Below are 21,341 nucleotides of genomic sequence, written 5' to 3'. Positions count from 1 at the left end.
ATATACGCATAGATATAAATTTCACTTTTACTATTTGTATTGTAGATTTTACATCTCACTATCTCATTCTATACATATTCTATTTTGATAAGAATATATAAAATTAGAACACATATTTGTTTATGGAAGAACACATTTTTTTTTTGAGTTAGGTTTTGTGTTATTTTGAATATGTTGCTTGTATCAAAATTACAGGATAAGTTTCTTATGTAGTTAAAAAAATTACTATTAATTAGGAATGGATATTTGAAAAATCTTGTTATATAGGTGTGCATGGATATTTTTTTATTAAAACCATGGAATGACATGGATATTTTTTTTATTAAAACCATGGAATTGTCAACTTCAAGTACTTCAAGCAAATAAAACAAATACTCCATCTGTCCATTATTTAAGGATTTTGCTATTTTAGGTTGTTTATAATTTATAGAATTATTTACTTATTTTATTTTTAGTATGCAGACTTGCATTCCATTAACTTTTTAGACTTACAAATCCAATATAAAACTTGTACTTCAAATGTGTGGTCATGTTAAAATGCACATTGCATCTAATCCACAACTAAGACCATTCCTACACCATTAGATCTTAAAATGAGTGGATGAGATTAAAACTCATAGATTTCAATAAATAGTAAATAAAATATCAGCAAAAGAGTAAAATAGTCAATCTATTAGTATAACATACTCCATCCGTCCATGAAATATGTCATATAAATAGTCAATGCACACATAAAAAATCATTCATTACCATAATTACATTGCTTGATGGGAATTTTAATGCACAATAGTTATTAATAATGATGGGATTAATATTTTTAACCCTAAACCCTAAATAATTTTTCTCCTAAAATAACTTTTTTTAAAAATATCTCCAAAATTCCCCTTTATATATTTACGTGTAAATAGATTAGATTATGAAAACCCTTCAGTTTTAATTAAGCCCAAATTCTGCCAACCCATGTCTTTGTATCTTCTATGCAGTAGTAATGTTTTATTTTAGTTTGTAAATCAAAATTACAGATAAGTTTGATTATAGGTATGCACCAATATATTTTTTTAAAATAAAGTGATGATGTGAATTGTCAACTTTCTTTCATTTTAAGATATAGTGTCGTATCCCGTGAAAATTGTAAAGAGTAGTATTACATGTGTATAAAATTAAATAATAATAATAATAATATTATTATTATTATTATTATTATTATTATTATTATTATATTTGTCAATTTCATAATCCAACTATGTATAATTCATTAATTTATACTCCATTAAGTTAACAGATTTGGATTCCTAATAGTTGTCGATTTGTAAATTGGATTCCTAATAGTTCTCGATTTGTTTTTCCTTTGTAACGCATAATTTATTTTGTTGTTTATATTCTTCTCATTAGTTCTCTTCTTCGTCATTGTGATAATCCAGAGAGAGAAATGTCGTGCTGCTTATGCGAACCGAGGCCTTACGATGATTACGATAATTATGGGCTACAGACAATCTGCTCATCCTGCTATGAAGGGGCGAAAAGCATTATCTTGTTGACCAACTTGCAGCCTAAAAAAAATAAATCCACCAACAACGATTCTTTTTCTCCATCAAGTTCCAATAAGGTACCATTTTGATTTTGAAAGTAGTAGTATAAATTTATAGTGATTTAAACAATTATATGATGTGTGTAATAGGGATTTGTAAAGGCCTTGAAGTGGATGAAGTTGCAAGAAGTCAAGATTAGGTTTCAAGAAGTGAATATGAAGTTGCGCGATGAGAAGATGAATTATTTAAGTGGCTTAGCTACCGCTTTGAAGGATCAAATCCACCCTGATATTCAAGTCATGGCCGGTGACAACGAGCCCCCGATACCTGCACATAGAGGATTATTGGTACGTATGCAACATATAAATTCATGGTTCCGATCTTGAACTGAAAATCGACTATTTTGGTATCACCTCTAACTCGGTTTGGTTTTTTGGCTAATTTTTCCATGTCAATTTTTGTCTAAATTCTCCTATAAAATTGGTATGCTATTTTTGAGAGATTTTAGAATTTGGGGTTAAATTAGAAGACGAATTAGGTTCTTATGCCTTTCTACGAACTTTTTATTTTAAGGGATATTTGCTATTTTTTAATCTTAGTTTTTCTTTTTCTTTTTTATTCTTTTCCCTCCACAATATAAAATAAAATCTCTAGTTTGGTCCATTTTTGTATTTTGTGGAAAAAGAATGAAAAAGAAGAAATAAGAAAAAAAATGCAAAAATCCTCTAACATAATAGTTGTCATGCCCCACTATCATATTTTGAAAGGTGTGCGAATTTATCCAAAAACTAAAACGCTGTCGAATTTAATCTCATATTCTGAAAACTCTAGCCGTTTTAGTTAAGCTTATTGGTAAGTAACTTCACGGTTCCAATTTTGAATGGGTGGAATTTGAATTAGACCGGTAGGAATGGTATGCCGATTTTGATTAAGCCGGTTAAATTATGCATCACTAGTGCATTACATCTGACTATATGTTATACTATATACATCCACAGGCAATGAGATCGACAATATTTCGTAACATGTTGGATTCAGACGAATGCAAAGCTCCGGCGAATCAAACGATAACGCTACCGGAGCTGAATCACGAGGAACTAGAAGCCCTACTCGAGTTCTTGTACAGTGGAAGCGTTCCAAAAGAGAAGATGGAGAAACATGTTTGCTCGCTTGTTTTAGCTGCAGACAAATACGAGATCCCTTTTCTGCAGAAGTTTTGCGAAAATGAGATGCTTGGATCATTGAATTCATCCAACGCACTTGATATCTTAGAAATATCCGATACTTGCAACAACTAAAACCTCAAAGAAAGAGCCCTAAGCTTCATTGTAAGTAACATGGAAGAAATAGTTTTCTCCCCCGGCTTTGATGAATTTGCGCTTAGGAATCCTCATCTAAATACATAGATCACAAGGGCATCCATCACGAATACTAAAAAAAGAAAGTTTGGGGCTTAGTTTGACCCACATTGGGATGATATCGTGGTTCGTACGGGGTGGAGATGATGGGCATGTTTGTCGGTCCATGGAATTTTCTTCCTTTTCTTTTTTCGCCTAGGAAGATTCACGCATTTTATTATCATCTTGATGTATTAATTTTGAGACAGACTTTCATGTTACTTGAATTTTATTTTAAATAATAATATATAAATTCAGGATATGTATTCTTTGATTGTATATATTCTTTGAATCGTTGCTTGAATTAAAATTACATATAAGTTTCTTATTTAGTTAAAAAACTTATTAATATAGGAAAGGATATTTGAGAAATCTTATTATTCTTGATTATAGGTGTCCATCAATATTTTTATTAAAATCAAGGAAGACTAAAGACTAAGAAAAAAACTGTGAAGGGCATTTTTAATGCAATTAAGGATGTTAATTGGTGCTTCGAAATATACCATAAACACTTCAAAATGTGTCATTATTGTTAGTGTCCCAACTAAAATTAGAGGACGCACATGGAAGCGTCATATATAAGCAAAAGATTAAATTAAAAATTAATTTATCCTTCGTTTAGGTAATTGTTGTTATTTTTTTAAAATTTTCCAACGCAAGTAATTGGGACTCAATTTTTATGTCCCTAAAAAACAAATTTTTATAGTGGAATGACGTGGAATTGTCAACTTAAAGTACTTAGTAAATCAATAGTATTATTACACCTTTTGTGAACCAACAAATATTCATTTATAGAGCTTTCATATATTACTTCTTATGATATTAAGTACTATCTCTGTCCCTGAAAATTTGATACACTTCACTTTTACCATTTTTGGTAGTGGACCCCATATTCCACTAACTCATTCATACTCACATTTTATTATAAAACTAATACTTTAAAAGTAGGACCCATATCCCACCAACTTTTTCAACTTACTTTCCTTTACATTTCTTAAAACTCGTGTCGGATCAAAATGTAGCAAATTTTGGAGGACGGAGGTAGTAACTCATATTGTCATTTAGAATGTCCATCTTTATATGTCTCAGTTTACCGTTACTATTTTAAACAAATGGATTTCACATTTTATTATCTCATTTCATTATTTTTGCACCAATTTTCAAACAAGCACGGAATTAAAAAGAACATTATTTATGGACGTATAAAGGATTGACTTTTATCATAACTTGTTCACCATGCACACTCGTAATAATTGTGAGATTATAGTAGGCAAAATTAGCCCGGCCCAGCTAGCTAGCAGGGTAAAGGGCTAGTTGGGCCCAAAAATTTGAGGCCCACAAATTATGATGTCTAGATCAGGGATTGCATTCGAAGATAATGCATAAAACTCATTTAAAACATTGTGACTCGTCGACAATAATTATCATGTGAAAATTCTTAAAGCGTTACATATTAAATAAAATATTTATAATGTTATTATTATATTGTTAAATATCTCATAACCCAGTTACGATTAATTAATTCATATTAATCTAATTTAGCTCATGATCATTTTTTTTAAAAAGAATTAAATCTATTATAGGATGAAATCAAATCTTTTATAGGATATATGATATTAGATTTGGATTCCCTAATATATGTCAATTTGTTTTCCCATTCTAACGCATAATACTACTTATAATAAGAAATCCATTTAAATTCTTCTTTATATTCTTCTGATTAGTCTTCCTCAATCTTCATCGTCGTTGTAAAGTGTTTCTGATATTCTAGAGAGAGAAAATGCGGTGCACCTATTGCAAAGAGCTTCCTCAATCTTCGTGGCCTCCTTCAAATTTAATCTGACTAGCCTGCTGCGAAGCGCAGAGAGGCATACTCTTGTTGACCAAAAAAATTGAAAATGATAAATCCACCAACAATAATCTACCTTCTTCATCAAATTCCTGTAAGGTGCCATTTTGATTTTGAAAGTAATAGTAATTTATAGTAGTGATTTGAAAATTTGCATACGTATATAATTGATGTGTTTAAATCACTAAATTGTACTCCCTCCGTCCTAGATAATTCATCCCAGTTCCTTTTTTACACTCATTTTGCAAAAATAATAATAAATAGTTAAAGTGGAGAAAAAGTAAAGTAAAAGAGAGAATAATGTAGAGAATAGTCTTATCTACATTATTGTTTCTCTTATTTTACTTTCTCTCAACTTTACCTATTTATTATTATTTTTGCAAAACGAGTGTGAAAAATGAACTGGGACGAATTATCTGGGACGGAGGGAGTAATAGGGATTTGTAAACGCCTTGAAATTGATGGATGAGATGAATCGGGACATGAATCAGCAGAAGTTGCTAAGTGAGAAGATAACTTATTTAAGTGGCTTTGCTAACGCTTTGAGGGATCAAATCCATACCGATATTCAAATCGTGCCCGGTGGTGACAACGAGCCCTCGATACCCTCTCATAGAGCGTTATTGGTATGTAACTAATCCCCGGTTTCGATTTTGAACGACTATTTCTGTTTCAGCTCTAACTCGGGGAGTGGTTCAATTAAAAACTATCTTAATACTCCATCCGTTTCACTATAGTTGAGTTATTTTACCATTTCGGGAAGTTTCTTCATAGTTGAGTCATTTCCTTATATGGTAACTTTTTTCTCTCTCTTACTTTATTCTCTCTACTATATTCACTTTTTACTTTATTCTCTCTACATTTTCCTCTCTCTTACTTTTTTATATATTTATTTAACACAACCAATATTCATTTCTAAAACTCCGTGCCGAAAAGTTTCGCCTCAGCTATGGCGAAACGGAGGGAGTACCATATAAGTTGGCAACACAAGTTGTCAACTGATAAGTTCTCAGTTTTCATTTTAAGATAGTTCTTTATTAAACTACTTGTTGGTTTTTCTTTTGCGGATTTGGCTTATTTTTACTTTGTTCTCAACGAATTTGTTGGTTTTCTAGTTTTGTCCAAATTTTCCTAAATATTGGTATGCTAGTTTCGATTCAGAATGTTGGTATGGTGTAACAAATCCAACGTACTTCGGACCGGATCGGAAATTTCGATTATACAATGCATTACTAGTGCATTACATTTGAGTATATGCTATATTACATGGGGACAATTTAGTAGATTAGATGACTCATCTATCATGAATTTATATGAACATAATTAACCTAAAATATCCTTCCTTCGTCCCATAACAATAGCTTCTTTTTTCATTCTGAGGTGTCCTACAAAATTAATCCACTTATACTTTTGACATGTTTTTTTTCTCTAACTGGTAGGCCTCATTCTCCACTATTAATACTCCAATCACATCACTTTTTATTTCTATGGCTCTTCTATTTGACCAATTTGCGTTAAATCTCGTGTCGTCCCCAAAGTTCCATTTTATGGGACGGATAGAATACTTATGATCTAATTATATTTTGTTTATTTATCTTCCTACCAAACTGCCCCTATACTCCACAGGCAACACTATCGACAATATTTCGAAACATGCTGGATTCGGACCAATGCAAAGCTCCGGTGAATAAAACGATAACGCTACCGGAGCTGTCTCGTGAGGAACTAGATGCACTACTCGAGTTCTTGTACAGTGGAAGTCTTCCAAAAGAGAAGATGGAGAAACACGTTTTCTCGTTGGCGGTCGCTGCAGAAAAATACGAGATCCCTTTCTTGCAGAAGTTTTGTGCAAATGAGATGCTTGGATCACTGAATGCATCCAACGCTCTTGATATCTTGGAAATATCCGACACTAGCTCCAACCAAAACCTTAAAGAAACAACCCTGAGCTTCATTGTAAGAAACATGGATGAAATAGTTTTCTCTTCCTCCCACGATGCCTTCGCGATCAAGAATCCTCATCTAACTACACAGATCACAAGGGCATCCCTCACGGATATTAAAAAGAGAATAACTGGTGTTTAGTTTGTTCCACATTGGTGTGATCTCGCAGTTCGAACTGGGTGGAGATGATGCACCCAGTCCATGGATTTTCCTTCCTTATCTTTTGCATATACACTTAGATAGCTTTCATATTATTCCTTCGTCTAGATGTCTCATTTGATGATTTAGCTTCGAGATATATATACTTACATTCATAGTATTCCTTTCTCTGATGTTAAATATCTCACTTATAATGTAATAAATAGATATATACCGCATTTCAATATTGTTCTTTTAATTTACTTTCATTTACATTTCGCAAAACATACGACGGAGTTAAAATGAGAGTATAAGGGATTGACTTATATCAGAACTTGTTCACCATGCACCCTTGTAATAATTGTGAGATTAGACACTACAAAAGAAATGTCAGTTTACCGACTGAATAACCGACGGAATATTCCGTCGCTAATTTTTTTCCTTTTTTAATTAATGTATTTTTCGTCGGTAAAAAAAAAAATTATCGACGAGTTCTCCGTCGGTAATTCCGTCGATAAACTGACATTTTTTTGTAGTGAGAGTGGCAAATTAAGCCCAGCCTGATTGGTTAACGGGGTTAAGGGCAAAGTTGGGCCCGTAAATGTATTCTTTTCTTTTTCCCTCAACATATTCTGTTTTTCGAATCTATACAATATATAAAAGGGGAGTTTTGGGAAGTTTTGAATAATCATTTTATGCTGAGGGATGTAAATGCAATTAATATAAAATTCAGAAATTAATTTTAATAAATATATAATCCTAATATGCATATATAATTCGTTATTTTAGCAATGTTGGTTTCCCACGTTTGAGATTAGTTTCCCATCATGTTTCATACTATATACATGAGTGATAAATTTAAATTACAAATTTATCCAGAATTTTCAGTTTCTGCACCAATATTCTCCTTATCTGCCACCACACCGAGGCGCCGCAACCGCCACCGCGTACGTCCATTCCGTAGTGAACTATGATTTGGAAATTGAGGCGATTTTACATACGCTTTTTTCTCAACTTCGCCGCTCTTTTCCTTCTCGATTTTATCCGGTAGTTATTTTCCGCTTCCTTTCGTTTCTGGAGCTGCCACGCCTCTATAAGTACGTACGCCTCAATTCGCCCCTATTTCTCCCGTTTATGGCTTTTACTTACTGTTTCCATTCCAATTTCGGTTTGCACTTTATTTTTATTTATTTTTTTTACCAATAATTGATGTTTTATAACTGGTAGTTGATTTAATAAAGAGAAATTACTGCAAGTTTGTAGAGAATTTATACAGTGGTACAGTTTTGACTGACTCTAGAGGCGCGTAGTGGAAAAAATGTAATTGATGGATATTTCAATGTGTGCTATTTCAGAACATGGCTTTGCTGCAGTTGATGGTGAAGTTGGCTTTTGTTATCTAAATAAGCACTTTTGGGTCAGGGGCTTACTGATGGCTAATTGTTCATGAAATGTATAGTTGCTGTTGAAAACGTGTGAATATGGGGGAAAAGAGAAAGGCCTTTGTCCTTTCACTTCTTGTAACCTCCAAATGTTTATGAGGTGCCTTCATGGCAAGACCTCTCATATGTTCTCTCCTATCGTATAAATAGGTGGGTTTGAGAGATGAGAAACACAACAACAAAAAGCATTCTCTCTTCTCTCTAGTTCTCTACATCATAGTAACATTGCATAGCTCGATTCTCGGAACTCCATCAAGTTCGCCGGTGCCCAACGGGTTTGAGGTGCTTCTACACGCTAGGAGGAAGTCGTTTTATCTTTGGGGACAATACGCCATTCCGTGAGCACTAGCCCGGGCGTAATTTGTCTTGCGGAAAGAGGGCTTCCCTCAACTCGACTTATAGTTCGGTTTGTTTTATTATTTCCGTTGTAATTTTCATTCCATTTATTGTTATTATCTTCCTTCGATTGTAATAGTTAGAGTTCCGCCTGTAACGGCTTGGGAATTTTATCCCTTTGTTTATAACAATCGCACAAAAAGAGAAAGGCCAAGACAAATTAGTGTACTCTTCTAAGACAGGGTTATACCAATCGAAGTTGGAGAAAATATGAGCTCCAAAGCTGGAATGAAGAAACGAACAGTCGCTATGTCGATGCGCAATGGAGTGGTTAATTCCTTGAGATCTTTTTTCTTGAGAATTGTGTTTATCGGTTGTCATTTGAAAGGCAAGACCAATTTAGACTTGGTAGTAATAATTGGGATGCATATGGTGTTGATTATACCAATGCACATATGGTTCAATATAATTGTGTACTTATTGTTGGAGACTATATTGTGCAAATTATTTGAACGTGTTGTTATAAACAACAAAGATCATGAGGTGGTCGCAATGGTCTCCGGCGTGGACCGTGGTAATAATCCAAATGAATGGTTTGTTGATACGGGTGCCACATGTCATGTGTGCTCCGAGAGAAGCGTTTTTTCTACTTACAAATCTGTTGGAGGTAGAAAAGTACGCATGAGAAACCAAACCTCTTCCGAGGTAGTTGGTGTGGGTAATGTGTTCCTAAAACTAGGATCTGGAAAGGTTCTTACCCTTAAGGATGTGCTGCATGTCCCAGACATCCGAAATAATTTGGTGTCAGGCTCACTTCTAGTAAATCATGGATTTTCACTAGAATTTGAGTGTGAAAATGTTATATTGACCAAGAATGGAAAATTCATAGGTGAAGGTCACCTAGTGAATGGGCTTTTTGAGCTGAATGTTACGGTCATTCACCGTGGAAAAGGAATATGCAATAAAGAGGATGACACATCCTCTTATTTGCTTGAAAGCTCTGATTTATGGCATAATAGATTGAGACATGTAAATCTAAATACTATAAAAAGATTAGTAAATCTTAATTTACTAAAACTTGATACGTTTAACTCACAAGAAAGATGTGAAGTATGTGTTGAAGCCAAAATGGCTAAGCTGCCATTCCATTTGGTAGAGCGGAGCACAAAACCTCTTGAGTTGATCCATACAGACGTATGTGATTTGAAATTTGTGCAAACAAGAGGTGGTAAAAATTATTTCATCACATTTATAGATGATTGCACAAGGTATTGTTACCTTTACTTATTAAGAAGTAAAGATGAGGCAATTGAAGCGTTTAAAGACTTCAAAAATGAAGCCGAAAATCAATTGAATTGTCGAATTAAGTGTGTTCGAAGTGATAGAGGTGGAGAATATGTAGCGCCGTTTGCAGAATTATGTCATGCAAGTGGTATAATTCACCAAACCACGGCTCCATATTCTCCTCAGTCGAATGGTGTTGCTGAACGCAAAAATCGAACACTTAAAGAGATGATGAATGCTCTGTTGATTAGTTCAGGTTTACCCCAGAACATGTGGGGGGAGGCTGTGTTAACGACAAATTATATCCTGAATAAGATTCCACTAAAAAGTAGGGATGTGACTCCCTATGAGTTGTGGAAAGGCAAGAAACCTTTGTACTCATACCTCAAAGTGTGGGGGTGCTTAGCGAAGGTAGAAGTGGCACCTCCGAAGCAAGTTGCAATAGGCCCTAAAACAGTTGGTTGCATCTTTATTGGCTATGCACTTAATAGTAGTGCCTATCGTTTCCTAGTCCATAAGTCAGTTGTGCCTGGCGTGGCTGAAGGAACAACGATTGAGTCAATGAATGCTATATTCTTTGAGAATGTTTACCCTTGCAAGAGGCAGGAGGATCGTTCTAGTGAAAGAATGATGGATGAATCCACTAGTTCTAATCCTCCAAAAAGGACGAGGTTAAGTCCTGAGGATGTAGAACCAAGACGTGGTGAAAGAGTTAAAATTGCTAAGACTTTTGGTCCCGACTTCATAACCTTTATGTTGGATGATGAACCAAAGTCGTTGGCAGAAGCGTTGTCTGGCGCAGATGCGCCATTCTGGCAAGAAGCGATCAATAGTGAAATTGAATCAATTATGAGAAATAACACATGGGTGTTAGTAGACTTGCCAGAAGGTTGTAAGACCTTAGGGTGCAAGTGGATCATGAGAAGGAAATATAAAACTGATGGTACTATTGAAAAGTACAAAGCTCGCCTAGTTGTAAAAGGCTTTAAGCAGCAAGAAGGATATGACTTCTTCGACACGTATTCACCCGTTACGAGAATCACTTCCATTCGGGTGCTTCTTGCGATTGCTGCTTTGCACAATCTTGAAATTCACCAAATGGATGTGAAAACTGCATTTCTGAATGGTGAATTGGAGGAAGAAATTTATATGGAGCAACCTGAAGGGTTTGTAGTACCTGGCCAAGAAAGGAAGGTATGCAAACTAGTGAGGTCTCTATATGGATTAAAACAAGCGCCTTTGCAATGACACTTGAAGTTTGACAATGTGATGTTGTCAAATGGGTTCACTATCAACGAGTGTGATAAGTGTGTTTACATTAAGAACACAAATAATGGGTTCGTTATTGTGTGTCTTTATGTGGATGATATGTTGATTATGGGCAGCAATAGTGTCATTATCAACGAGACCAAAAATATGTTGAAGAGAAATTTCGACATGAAAGATATGGGTCTAGCTGATGTGATTCTCGGAATCAAGATTAAAAGGAATCCTGAGGGAATAGCTTTGACACAATCTCATTACATTGAGAAAGTGCTTAAGAAGTTTCACTCCTTTAATTGTGAGCCAGCTAAGACTCCATTGGAACCCAATGTGCATTTGAGTAAGCACACGGGAGAGCCTGTAGCTCAAGAAGAATACGCAAGGATCATAGGGAGTTTGATGTTTATCACAAACTGCACCCGACCAGATCTTGCGTGTACGGTGAATAAGCTGAGCCGATATGCGAGCAACCCAAGCAATGAACATTGGAAAGCTCTGCGTAGGGTTTTGAGATACATGAAGTATACTCTTAACTTTGAGCTGCAATATACAACATATCCCCAAGTACCTGAAGGGTACTGTGATGCAAATTGGATCTCTGATTCAAAAGACTCGTTCTCGACGAGTGGGTATGTGTTCACCGTGGGGGGTGGAGCTGTTTCGTGGAAGTCAACGAAACAGACGTGTATAGCTCGATCCACCATGGAATCTGAGTTTATCGCTTTAGACAAAGCAGGGGAAGAAGCCGAGTGGCTTAGAAACTTCCTAGAAGATATTCCATGTTGGAAGAAGCCAGTGCCGACAGTAGTGATACACTGTGATAGCCAAGCGGCTATAGGGAGAGCACATAGTGGCTTATACAATGGTAAGTCTCGACACATTCGTCGGCGACATAATACCGTGAGGCAGTTGATCACAAGTGGCGTTATCGCAGTTGACTATGTAAGGTCAGTGGATAACTTAGCGGATCCGTTAACGAAAAGTTTAAACCGTGATCAAATGCATAAATTGCTAAAAGGAATGAGACTGAAAACCACATTTTAAAAGATGATTATAGTGGTAACCCAACCATACGATTGGAGATCCCATGGGCTTGGTTCAATGGGAAAACAAAGCTATATGACTCTAGTTGTAACACTCGGAAGATATTTTATCTTCGCCCATTCTTTTGAAAGCATTGAGTGTTGTAACCTGCATGTGGTAAGAGGCTAAGTTTTGACTTTTAATGATTCTTAGAAGCCTCGAGGAGGTGGGTATTGCAGGATACCTGGAAAAGAATCACCTATGTAAGTGAAGAAGTGTGGGCCGCTTCAACATGTGAATCACTTATGAATCCAAAGTGGTGTTCCATGGCCAGTAAAGGACACAAACGTGAGAACTGATGAGTTTGTAAATAGTATTGTGTCAATATTATTGTCTCGGTATACACCAAGGAGGAATGGTTCAAGGCATCATGTCCACCAGGCCGCCGGTATGCCCGATAGTGTTGACTATGGAAAGTTCAAAGCCCCAAGCTACTATTCCAAATGCAATATTGTTTCTCGAGGATTGAGCGAAGAGTCTGCATGCATGCAAACACGTCTTGTGTTGGTTTGAGCTGTCAGTGCTCTAACCAATGTGGGGGATTGTTGAAAACGTGTGAAATATGGGGGAAAAGAGAAAGGTCTTGGCCTTTCACTTCTTGTAACCTCCAAATGTTTATGAGGTGCCTTCATGGCAAGACCTCTCATATGTTCTCTCCTATCCTATAAATAGGTGGGTTTGAGAGATGAGAAACACAACAACAAAAAATATTTTCTCTTCTCTCTAGTTCTCTACATCATAGTAACATTGCATAGCTCGATTCTCGGAACTCCATCAAGTTCGCCTGTGCCCAGCGGGTTTGAGGTGCTTCTACACGCTAGGAGGAAGTCGTTTTATCTTTGGGGATAATACATCATTCCGTGAGCACTAGCCGGGGCGTAATTTATCTTGCGGAAAGAGGGCTTCCCTCGACTCGACTTATAGTTCGGTTTGTTTTATTATTTCCGTTGTAATTTTCATTCCATTTATTGTTATTATCTTCCTTCGATTGTAATAGTTAGAGTTCCGCCTGTAACGGCTTGAGAATTTTATCCCTTTATTTATAACAGTTGCCACTATAAGGTAAGGAAGAAATAAAGATGTATTGGGGCTTTGTCAAGTTTCTTGTGTTGCCCGGTTTATTAATGCAAGTTTCAATTTGTGCTACTGTGCTTCATGGCTTTGCTGGAGTGGATAAGATGAAGTTGCCTTGGTTATCTGAAAAGCACATTTCGGCGACTCTTGGCTTCAATGGTGGTTAAATGTTCATTTAGTGTATCACATCTCATGCTTTGCCCTACATATGATTGTTTTAATACAGATAGATTATTGATTTTGTGCATTGCAAATTGATTTTGTTCCTTATTTTATTGTAGTTTTAGGTGAAGCAGACGACTTTAAAGATGACAAACGAGTTATTTTACTTAGGAGTTTTGTTGAATGATCACCTCGACAAGCAGGCAGTTATCGACCAAGTTCTTGACGTCGTCAAGACCTTCCTCAAAGTCGATCCATCCAAGGTCTACCTCATTTTCTTCGATTCTTTTTTTATTAACTAACAATTTACTCTTTCTCGATTTGTATGAGCGGAAGTTTAGATATTTGTTTGACAAGGTTGGTTTATGCACCTTCGTTTCTCTTGATCTATTGTTAAATAGATGAATCATAAATGCAGGTTGACTGACTTATTTTGAAGTAGCTGGACGAGTGATATCATTTTCACTTTATTTTTTTATCCATAGATCTTTTATGTATTGGCTGCAATTATCGACCAAGTGTTTAATTTTTTATTATGATAGATTTTTATCTTCCTACTCCATCGATCATTTAATGTTTAAACATTATATTATGTGATTTGTTTCAAATTTATCATGCTTCAATGTTGATTTGTATAGATTTTTTTATTTTCATATAACTAAAATTGTTACTCATATTGTTCATTGTTATTATTGATTCTAATTTTATTTAATTAATTTAAAATTAAAAATTAATATGTTAAAAATATATTAACCTGTGCATAGCACAGATGTGATACTAGCAAAAATAAATGTCGAGTTGGCCTTCATTATCCTTATCGAACAAAACACGAATGCATATAATTAAATTCTATATTATTCCTCTCAATTTAAATAGACAAAAGTTGGATAACCGTACCTTCTTGTTGAAGTTATAGTACCACATAGACATGCCCACGGTTCGTAAACCGGCGGTTCCGGTTCGGAACCGCCGGTTCCGGTTTCGGGAAATATGGAACCGGAACCTAACCGTGAGGCTATTTCACGGTTCCGGTTTCGGTTTGGAACCGCCGGTTTCCGGCGGTTTTTCATAGTTCCGGCTCGGTTTCACGGTTTTCCGATGGTTTTTCACGGTTCCGGTTTGGAACCGTCCGGAACCGACGGTTCCGGCACGGTCTCGGTTCGTAAAATTTGAAACCGGAACCGGCCCACGGTTCAAAATATGGTGGTTCCGGTTCAAGAAAAAAGTCACGGTTACGGTTCCACGGTTAATCGCCGGAACCGAAAACCTTGGGCATCTCTAGTACCACAACTATGCACATAAAAGATGCTTGGAAATTCCCACTTTCTTGGAGTTATTAGGATAATTAGCAATTATTCTTTCACGATTTTATTACTGAAGCAAAGAATTATGTTAATTGTTTTAAATATACTTTTGTTAACTAGTGAAACCATATCTTACTAGGGAGAATTATGTTAATTGTTTTAAATATACTATTGTTAACTAGTGAAAACCGTATCTTACTAGGGAATATTACGAGGGTTTATTTTTTGCATGTTATACGTTTTGGGCCAATAAATGTTTTGTTGTTGGGCTATTTCAATTAATTGAGCCCATGTCCATTATATATTTTTGGGTTTATAAGAAGCCCAAATTCTTTCAACTAATTCCCATTCTCACAAATGGCTGCGATTTGCGATTCGTGCCGCCGACATTAGAATTCTGTTCATTAGATTTTTTATTGAATTAGTGACTAGTAATGTTATTCCGATGGAGTTAAGTTTATGTGTTATTTTGAATCGTTAATATTACGATTGAACTAGTATCACATCCGTGCTATGCACTGTCCATTTCATTTTCTTCGTACTTATTAAAAAAATGATTTTGCTAAAAAGTATATGATAAATAAATCTAATGTATCCACTAATTATAAGTCATTATGAATTAGAATCGATTCATTTAAACGCATTTAAGCTAAATTAAATCTAATGTATCCACTAATTATAAGTCATTATGAATTAGAATCGATTCATTTAAACGCATTTAAGCTAAATTATTCGAATAGATGATCCGTTCAAAGCCCACTCGATCCAATTTTATAAAATAAACAAAGTATTAATTGTTTAACTTTAAATTTATGCGTTGTTGCGTCAATCGTTCTTTTTCATGGATTTCTTTCTCTTCCCCTTTCCTTCCTCTTTTTCTTATTTTTGAAATAAAACTAATTATTAACATTAAAAAAAATCTAAAATCCTAATATTGTGTGTAGTTCTTTTTATCATTTAGTTATATTTTTGGTTTAAAGATAAAAAAAACAAATAAATTGTTATATAGTTAAATCAACTTATAGTACTACATTATAAAAAACATTTTGATTTTATACAATTTAAAATTTAAATATATTAGTTCTAACTAATTCCGTGTTTGTTTTATTATGAAACAATTCAAAATATAGAGATGATATCATGTTCTTATTCAATTATCAACATTTTTAATTATATTAATCCACTAATTTATGTTGAATAACTACAGTACTAATTTGGTAAGATTTATTTTAAAATGTACATTTCAATTAATTAATTATTTGATGCATGATTATTTTACATGTATATATTGAGTTTATTTATTTTATTTTGGAGTTGTACTTATGTACCCATTTAAAATACTATAGCTTTTATCAATGATATTATACTAAAAGAATCAAGTAATTTTGTTTTCTTCACGAATACAAAATTGTAACTTCATTATTTAAATAATGTATTTGAAATAATCTTAGGTTTTAATGCACAAGATAAAGTTTTGATTCGGGTAGTATTGCAAGTTTTAAAATTAGACGATGGCATTTCAAACCTCAAAACGGTTTTACAATTGTATTTTGAATTATAAGCGCGCCGACGCAGAATAATGTTGTCACAAAATTGTGTGTAATATTTTTTGTACTCTGTATCCATTTAAATAATTAGTTATATATTGTATCCTAGTCGAGCTCTATTTCATTACAAAATATGACCCTGTGCACTGAAAAATCCAAACCTTGAAACCTAAATAATAAACTCTTACCATTAAAATATACTCATCATGACCAACAAATGAGTCAAATATCAATATAATTCTCCCTCCGTCCCAGTTCAGTTTTACTTTATTGATCACTTTAAAACAAACTTTAACAATAGAAAAAAATAAAATAAAAAGAATATCATAACTTCATGTTAAACAATATGAAGAGCATTGGAAAATATGGAGGGGGTGAAAAACGTGACGAAAAAAATATGTGAGCTGATAAATTACCAAATGTCGAATATTTATAGTCCAAAAAATAGAAGATAACTCCTCAAAACTTTTTCACTTTCTTCACCTATTATTAAAATTTTTAAAACCTTTTGATTTCTCAAAAATTAAAACGTAAGCGTTACGTAAACATTATCAAATTTTGAAAAATGAATGACAATAATTTCCGCCATTGTATCTCTATGAAATGAGTAAGGAATAAATTTATAATAAATTTTGGAAAATGAAATGGAAGGCCATTGAAGCAATAATCTCATAATTTAATCTACAACTTTTCGGTTAATCCTCATACTCATACAATAAAAGGTCGTTATTCCTCATATCCAATCAATGGCAATATTAAATGTCCGTAAATATCATTATGGATTTTATAATAATTGTATAAAATACTTCAACACCAATGTAGAGATTTTAAGATAATGGGGATATTGAAACCTCAATCAAAATTCAGTATAAAATAATCACAGTATATTGCTTTTCTAACCGAGATATACAAACTAAGTAGTCACAGTTACATCAGAAATTATACATGTAGGTTTTGATATTAATGACATCTATATCTATATCTATCTATCTATACTAATATAAAAGCCAAGTTTTGACCATAATTTTAAATATTTATAAATTTTGAGTGTTGTTGTAATTAATATAAATTTACATATTCATATGTACTACTCATATATGTGTTACTTCTTAATAGTCCACGATGTAAAAAATTAATATTCCCAATCATGGTTTCATTCTTTAGTAGTTCTCATATATGCGTTACTTCGTACAATTATTATTGATTATTTATCATATTAACGTTACTTCATAATTATTGACTGAGGTAGAAAGGAGGATTTCGGATTTAGCTATTTTGGTGGTACAACAAATTTTATAATGAAGAATCTTATTTATAGGTGATTAAACGTGCTTAATAAAATATACTCCTTTTAATTACTCCCTCCGTCCCAAAAAAAAATGTCACATTTGTGGATTGGTACGTGATTTTATGAGGTTTTGTTTTGTATGTTAAATGGTGAGAGAAAATATAATTTTTATATTAATGTGAGAGAGAACTTTTTCCAAAAATGGAAATGTGACATCTTTTGTGGGACAAACTAAAAATGAAAGTGTGACATCGGAATAATAAATATTTGGATATAATTATGTCATAAAAAAAATACTTTATCGAGAACAACTATAAACATGCATAAAAAAATAGGCTAGACTATTCATATTCCAATAAGTTACACTTAAAATGCAATAAAAAATGATTAATGCACCAACATTCAAAGGAACGGTAAATTAATGTAATAATGTTAGCACATTTATACAGATCTCTCTATAAATACTTATTCACCCAACAAATTTCTCCAATTAAAATGTCATGTGTTGTAGTGGGTGCTCAATCGAGTATAGCTGCGTCAAAGATGGAAGATTTGACAAGAGTTGAGATAAAGAGTAAGGAACGGAAGATTCAAGAAGAGTGAAGACTAGACTCTCAGTCTCAGGCATCCCATGATTCCCCTTTATTGTTTGCAAATAATTCTAGAATTAGTGTAAATTCTTGAGCTATATTATGATTGTTAGTTATGATGTACAACAATATTTGGTTTTTTGAGTTTCCATGTAATGTTTGCTGAACTTCTAGATTCCATGAATTCATTTTTCATTATTTCAATATGTATCATTTTTTCATCGTCTGGAATTAGCATGAATAACTAATTCATTCCATAAATAATGTCTAATTATATATGTTTAACGTTATTATAATGCAATAAATTTCTACCATTTTATGTTCAATTTTAGTGCAATATGAATTGATATGTGGTGATATTTATTTTTATGGTAGAAGTGTTAAAGAAGTCCATAATCTCATTTTCATTAGATGTCATTTTAGCTTTTGTAGTGAAATCCAATAATTTTCTATTTAATGCTATATGACTTGAGTGCATTAAAGCGATCCTAATTTAAATTGAAAACAAATAAGTTAATAGTTATTGTGATTATTATTAATCAATTATAGCTGTGTCAAAATGTTTTTTTTTTTAAATAATTTTGATATCTTGAATATTATAAGACATGGATTAACTATTTGTTAGAAAAAATTATATGTGTTTTTGTAGTATAGAAATGCAAAGGTTTGTGAAAGGTATTTTTCACAAGTGCCTAGACTTGATGTACACTCTTCATTGCACACCTATTAATTGAGTTTGTTTTAATTTCATTTTAAGTTTATTTAATTTTATATCTTTAGGTATACAATGAATTGTTATTACACATATTTATAATTTTAAATCTTATTCTTAAATTGTTCCTCATTCATTTAATTAATTTTTTATTAATTAGCAATATTAAATATACATATATAGAAAGAAATTAATTCGTTAATCGCACATGGTTAATACTAGTTATACCTAAAAATCAAGTCATTCAAGTAATTATTCTATAATTAATTTTCAAATTATAACTGAATCCACGAATACAATGTTGTAATCTGTAATCAAATTTTAAAGAATTATTTCGTTGCTAAATTTGAAACCTAACAACAGTTTGGATTCCATAATTATAGGAATGGTTCCATAATCATAGGAATAGATTGTAACGGATTTATATCTATCATCATCTACAACAAAATATACGTATATTCAAAATATGAAAATATCATGGCATTACAATTTTATACTATAGTATAAACTTATTTCTAAATTAATTAGCTATTTCAAAATTGTTTTATCCTAATTAAATCCTTAAATTATGACACTCTTTTAATGAAATAAAAGAAAAATAAGCCGCCTGCGCGCAATTGTTGAAAAGAGAGAACATGAGTCCCAAGAGCATTGGAAAGAGGATACATGAGTTCCTAGAAGTGTTGGAAAATAAAATAACATTTATTGTGTAGTATAGTTCCTGGAAACATTTATGTCTAGAGTCCTATATATACTCATGTACAATGTATCAAACAAATCAATCCAATGAATTCAGTTATTCAATCCAATATGGTATCAGAGCAGAAAAAAATCGATCCTAAATTAGTTCTTTGGAACTCAGAATTTTCCTCATCACTGTTCCATACCCTTCCCAAACCAATCAGCCAAGATCCGGCAACAAACCATCCCTATCCAATCTCAGAAAAACCATACGCAGCCCCTTGTTACAAAATCAAAAACACTAAGATCAAGTGAGTACCCCATCCTCAATGGCCAGCAAAACAATTGAAACAGTATCAATTGGAATCAAAGTAGATGGGACAAACTTCCCAATCGGTTCGAAGTTGATGCGCAATGCATTCGGAAGAGTAAAGCAAGCAAGAAGAATCTAGGGAGGGGATTTGGAAACCAACCGCCCAAACCCTAGATTCGGGAATAGGCAGCGTGCTCGGCGCGAGACAACCACCACCACAACTCCAGTTCCGAGGAATCCAGCCGCTTCACCAAAGCTCATCGGCGATACCACCGCGAGGGAACTCCAACGATCGAAAGGGAGTTGACAAATCAAAACTCGTCGGCTCCCCGGAATGGTGGGAAGATGGTCACAAATCAAACAAGAACAACACCGGCAAAGGGAAAATCGCCGTTGGGCGAGAAGGAGCAGACGGGGGCTTTTTCCCATCGGGCGACCAGGTGGCCACCGGCGCTGGGAACGATGGCAGCCGTCCAATTGGGAGCTCAGCGGCCGGCGGCTGGTGGGGATCTGGTGGGGGAATCGAAAAAGGGGAAGAAGCGGCTAGAGCATCGTATACACGTTCAATCGAAGGTAAAGGGTTTGAGGCTTTGCCCCAAACCCTTTTATTTTCTCCGTCTTTCGATTTGCCCCCCAAGAAAAATGATTTATTAGAAAAAGAACCCCAGGTCACCAAAAAATTGCAAAACAGGCCCTTGAGTCATGCTTGTCTTCCAAAAACACCCTATATTGAATGTATGAATCGTTTTTCAGTCCTAAATAATGATTTCGATATTTCTGTGGCTTGTAAAGTAAGAAAATCAGAAGTTAGGGATGAAAGGGGATGGATATTTGATTGTGGTGCAACGAATACTATGTCATACGATAGGGCTGATTTTGGGGAATTAACAAAGTCAAAACGAATTTATATTGAGACAGCGGGAGGGGACCTTGTTCCAGTTGAAGGGGCAGGGACTATTCAAATATCTCCATCATTGAAAATTGCTAATTGCCTTTATGTTCCCACATTATCACAAAAATTGATGTCTGTCTCCCATGTAACAAGGGAACTCAACTGCAGACTCCTAATGCAACCGGATTGTTGTTTTCTACAGGATATTCGGACGGGGATGACGATTGGGCGTGGCACTGAATACCATGGGTTATATTATGTGGACGAGGTAGCTCAAACTGGCAGAGGGATGTTGGCTCACAGACCTACGGAACGAGAAATGTGGTTATGGCATAGGCGGTTAGGACATCCTTCCTTGAGTTATTTAAATATTTTATTTCCGAATTCTCCTAAAAACTTTGCTTTTGAATGTCAGACATGCATTTTGGCAAAAAGCCACAGACAATCTTTTAAATCTAGCAATACTAGAGTTGATTATGCTTTTTCCTTAATACACTCTGATGTTTGGGGCCC

At 34.1% G+C, this 21,341-nt stretch overlaps 2 protein-coding genes and 1 pseudogene across 2 annotated transcripts in view; all 3 read left to right on the top strand.

Annotated features, from left to right (window-relative positions):
- The first annotated feature begins 1,429 nt into the window (after nt 1–1,429).
- Nucleotides 1,430–2,986, top strand: LOC125192468 (annotated as a pseudogene).
- A 1,134-nt stretch (nt 2,987–4,120) lies between these two features.
- LOC125192459 (BTB/POZ domain-containing protein At3g56230-like) lies at nt 4,121–6,860 on the top strand. Its single transcript, XM_048090040.1, has 4 exons — nt 4,121–4,126; nt 4,791–4,874; nt 5,213–5,401; nt 6,402–6,860. The coding sequence occupies exons 1-4, from the start codon at nt 4,121–4,123 to the stop codon at nt 6,858–6,860; spliced, it is 738 nt and encodes a 245-aa protein (XP_047945997.1).
- A 13,538-nt stretch (nt 6,861–20,398) lies between these two features.
- The window catches only part of LOC125192444 (BTB/POZ domain-containing protein At1g01640-like), a 6,730-nt gene continuing 5,787 nt past the window's right edge, over nt 20,399–21,341 (top strand). Inside the window, exons 1-2 of the mRNA XM_048090018.1 lie at nt 20,399–20,509; nt 21,031–21,096. Coding sequence (XP_047945975.1) covers nt 20,399–20,509; nt 21,031–21,096 — 177 coding nt within the window. The remainder of the gene's footprint in view (nt 20,510–21,030; nt 21,097–21,341) is intronic.

Source organism: Salvia hispanica, chromosome 1, assembly GCF_023119035.1.
Source record: "Salvia hispanica cultivar TCC Black 2014 chromosome 1, UniMelb_Shisp_WGS_1.0, whole genome shotgun sequence".
Lineage (NCBI taxonomy): Eukaryota > Viridiplantae > Streptophyta > Magnoliopsida > Lamiales > Lamiaceae > Salvia > Salvia hispanica.
This window is presented reverse-complemented; position numbering and strand designations above follow the sequence as displayed.

Excerpts from the sequence above, each read along its gene's own strand:
- LOC125192459 (XM_048090040.1), top strand. Across the intron at positions 4,875-5,212 it reads CTTCATCAAATTCCTGTAAG|GGATTTGTAAACGCCTTGAA; the intron begins GTGCCATTTTGA and ends AGGGAGTAATAG. Across the intron at positions 5,402-6,401 it reads CCTCTCATAGAGCGTTATTG|GCAACACTATCGACAATATT; the intron begins GTATGTAACTAA and ends TATACTCCACAG.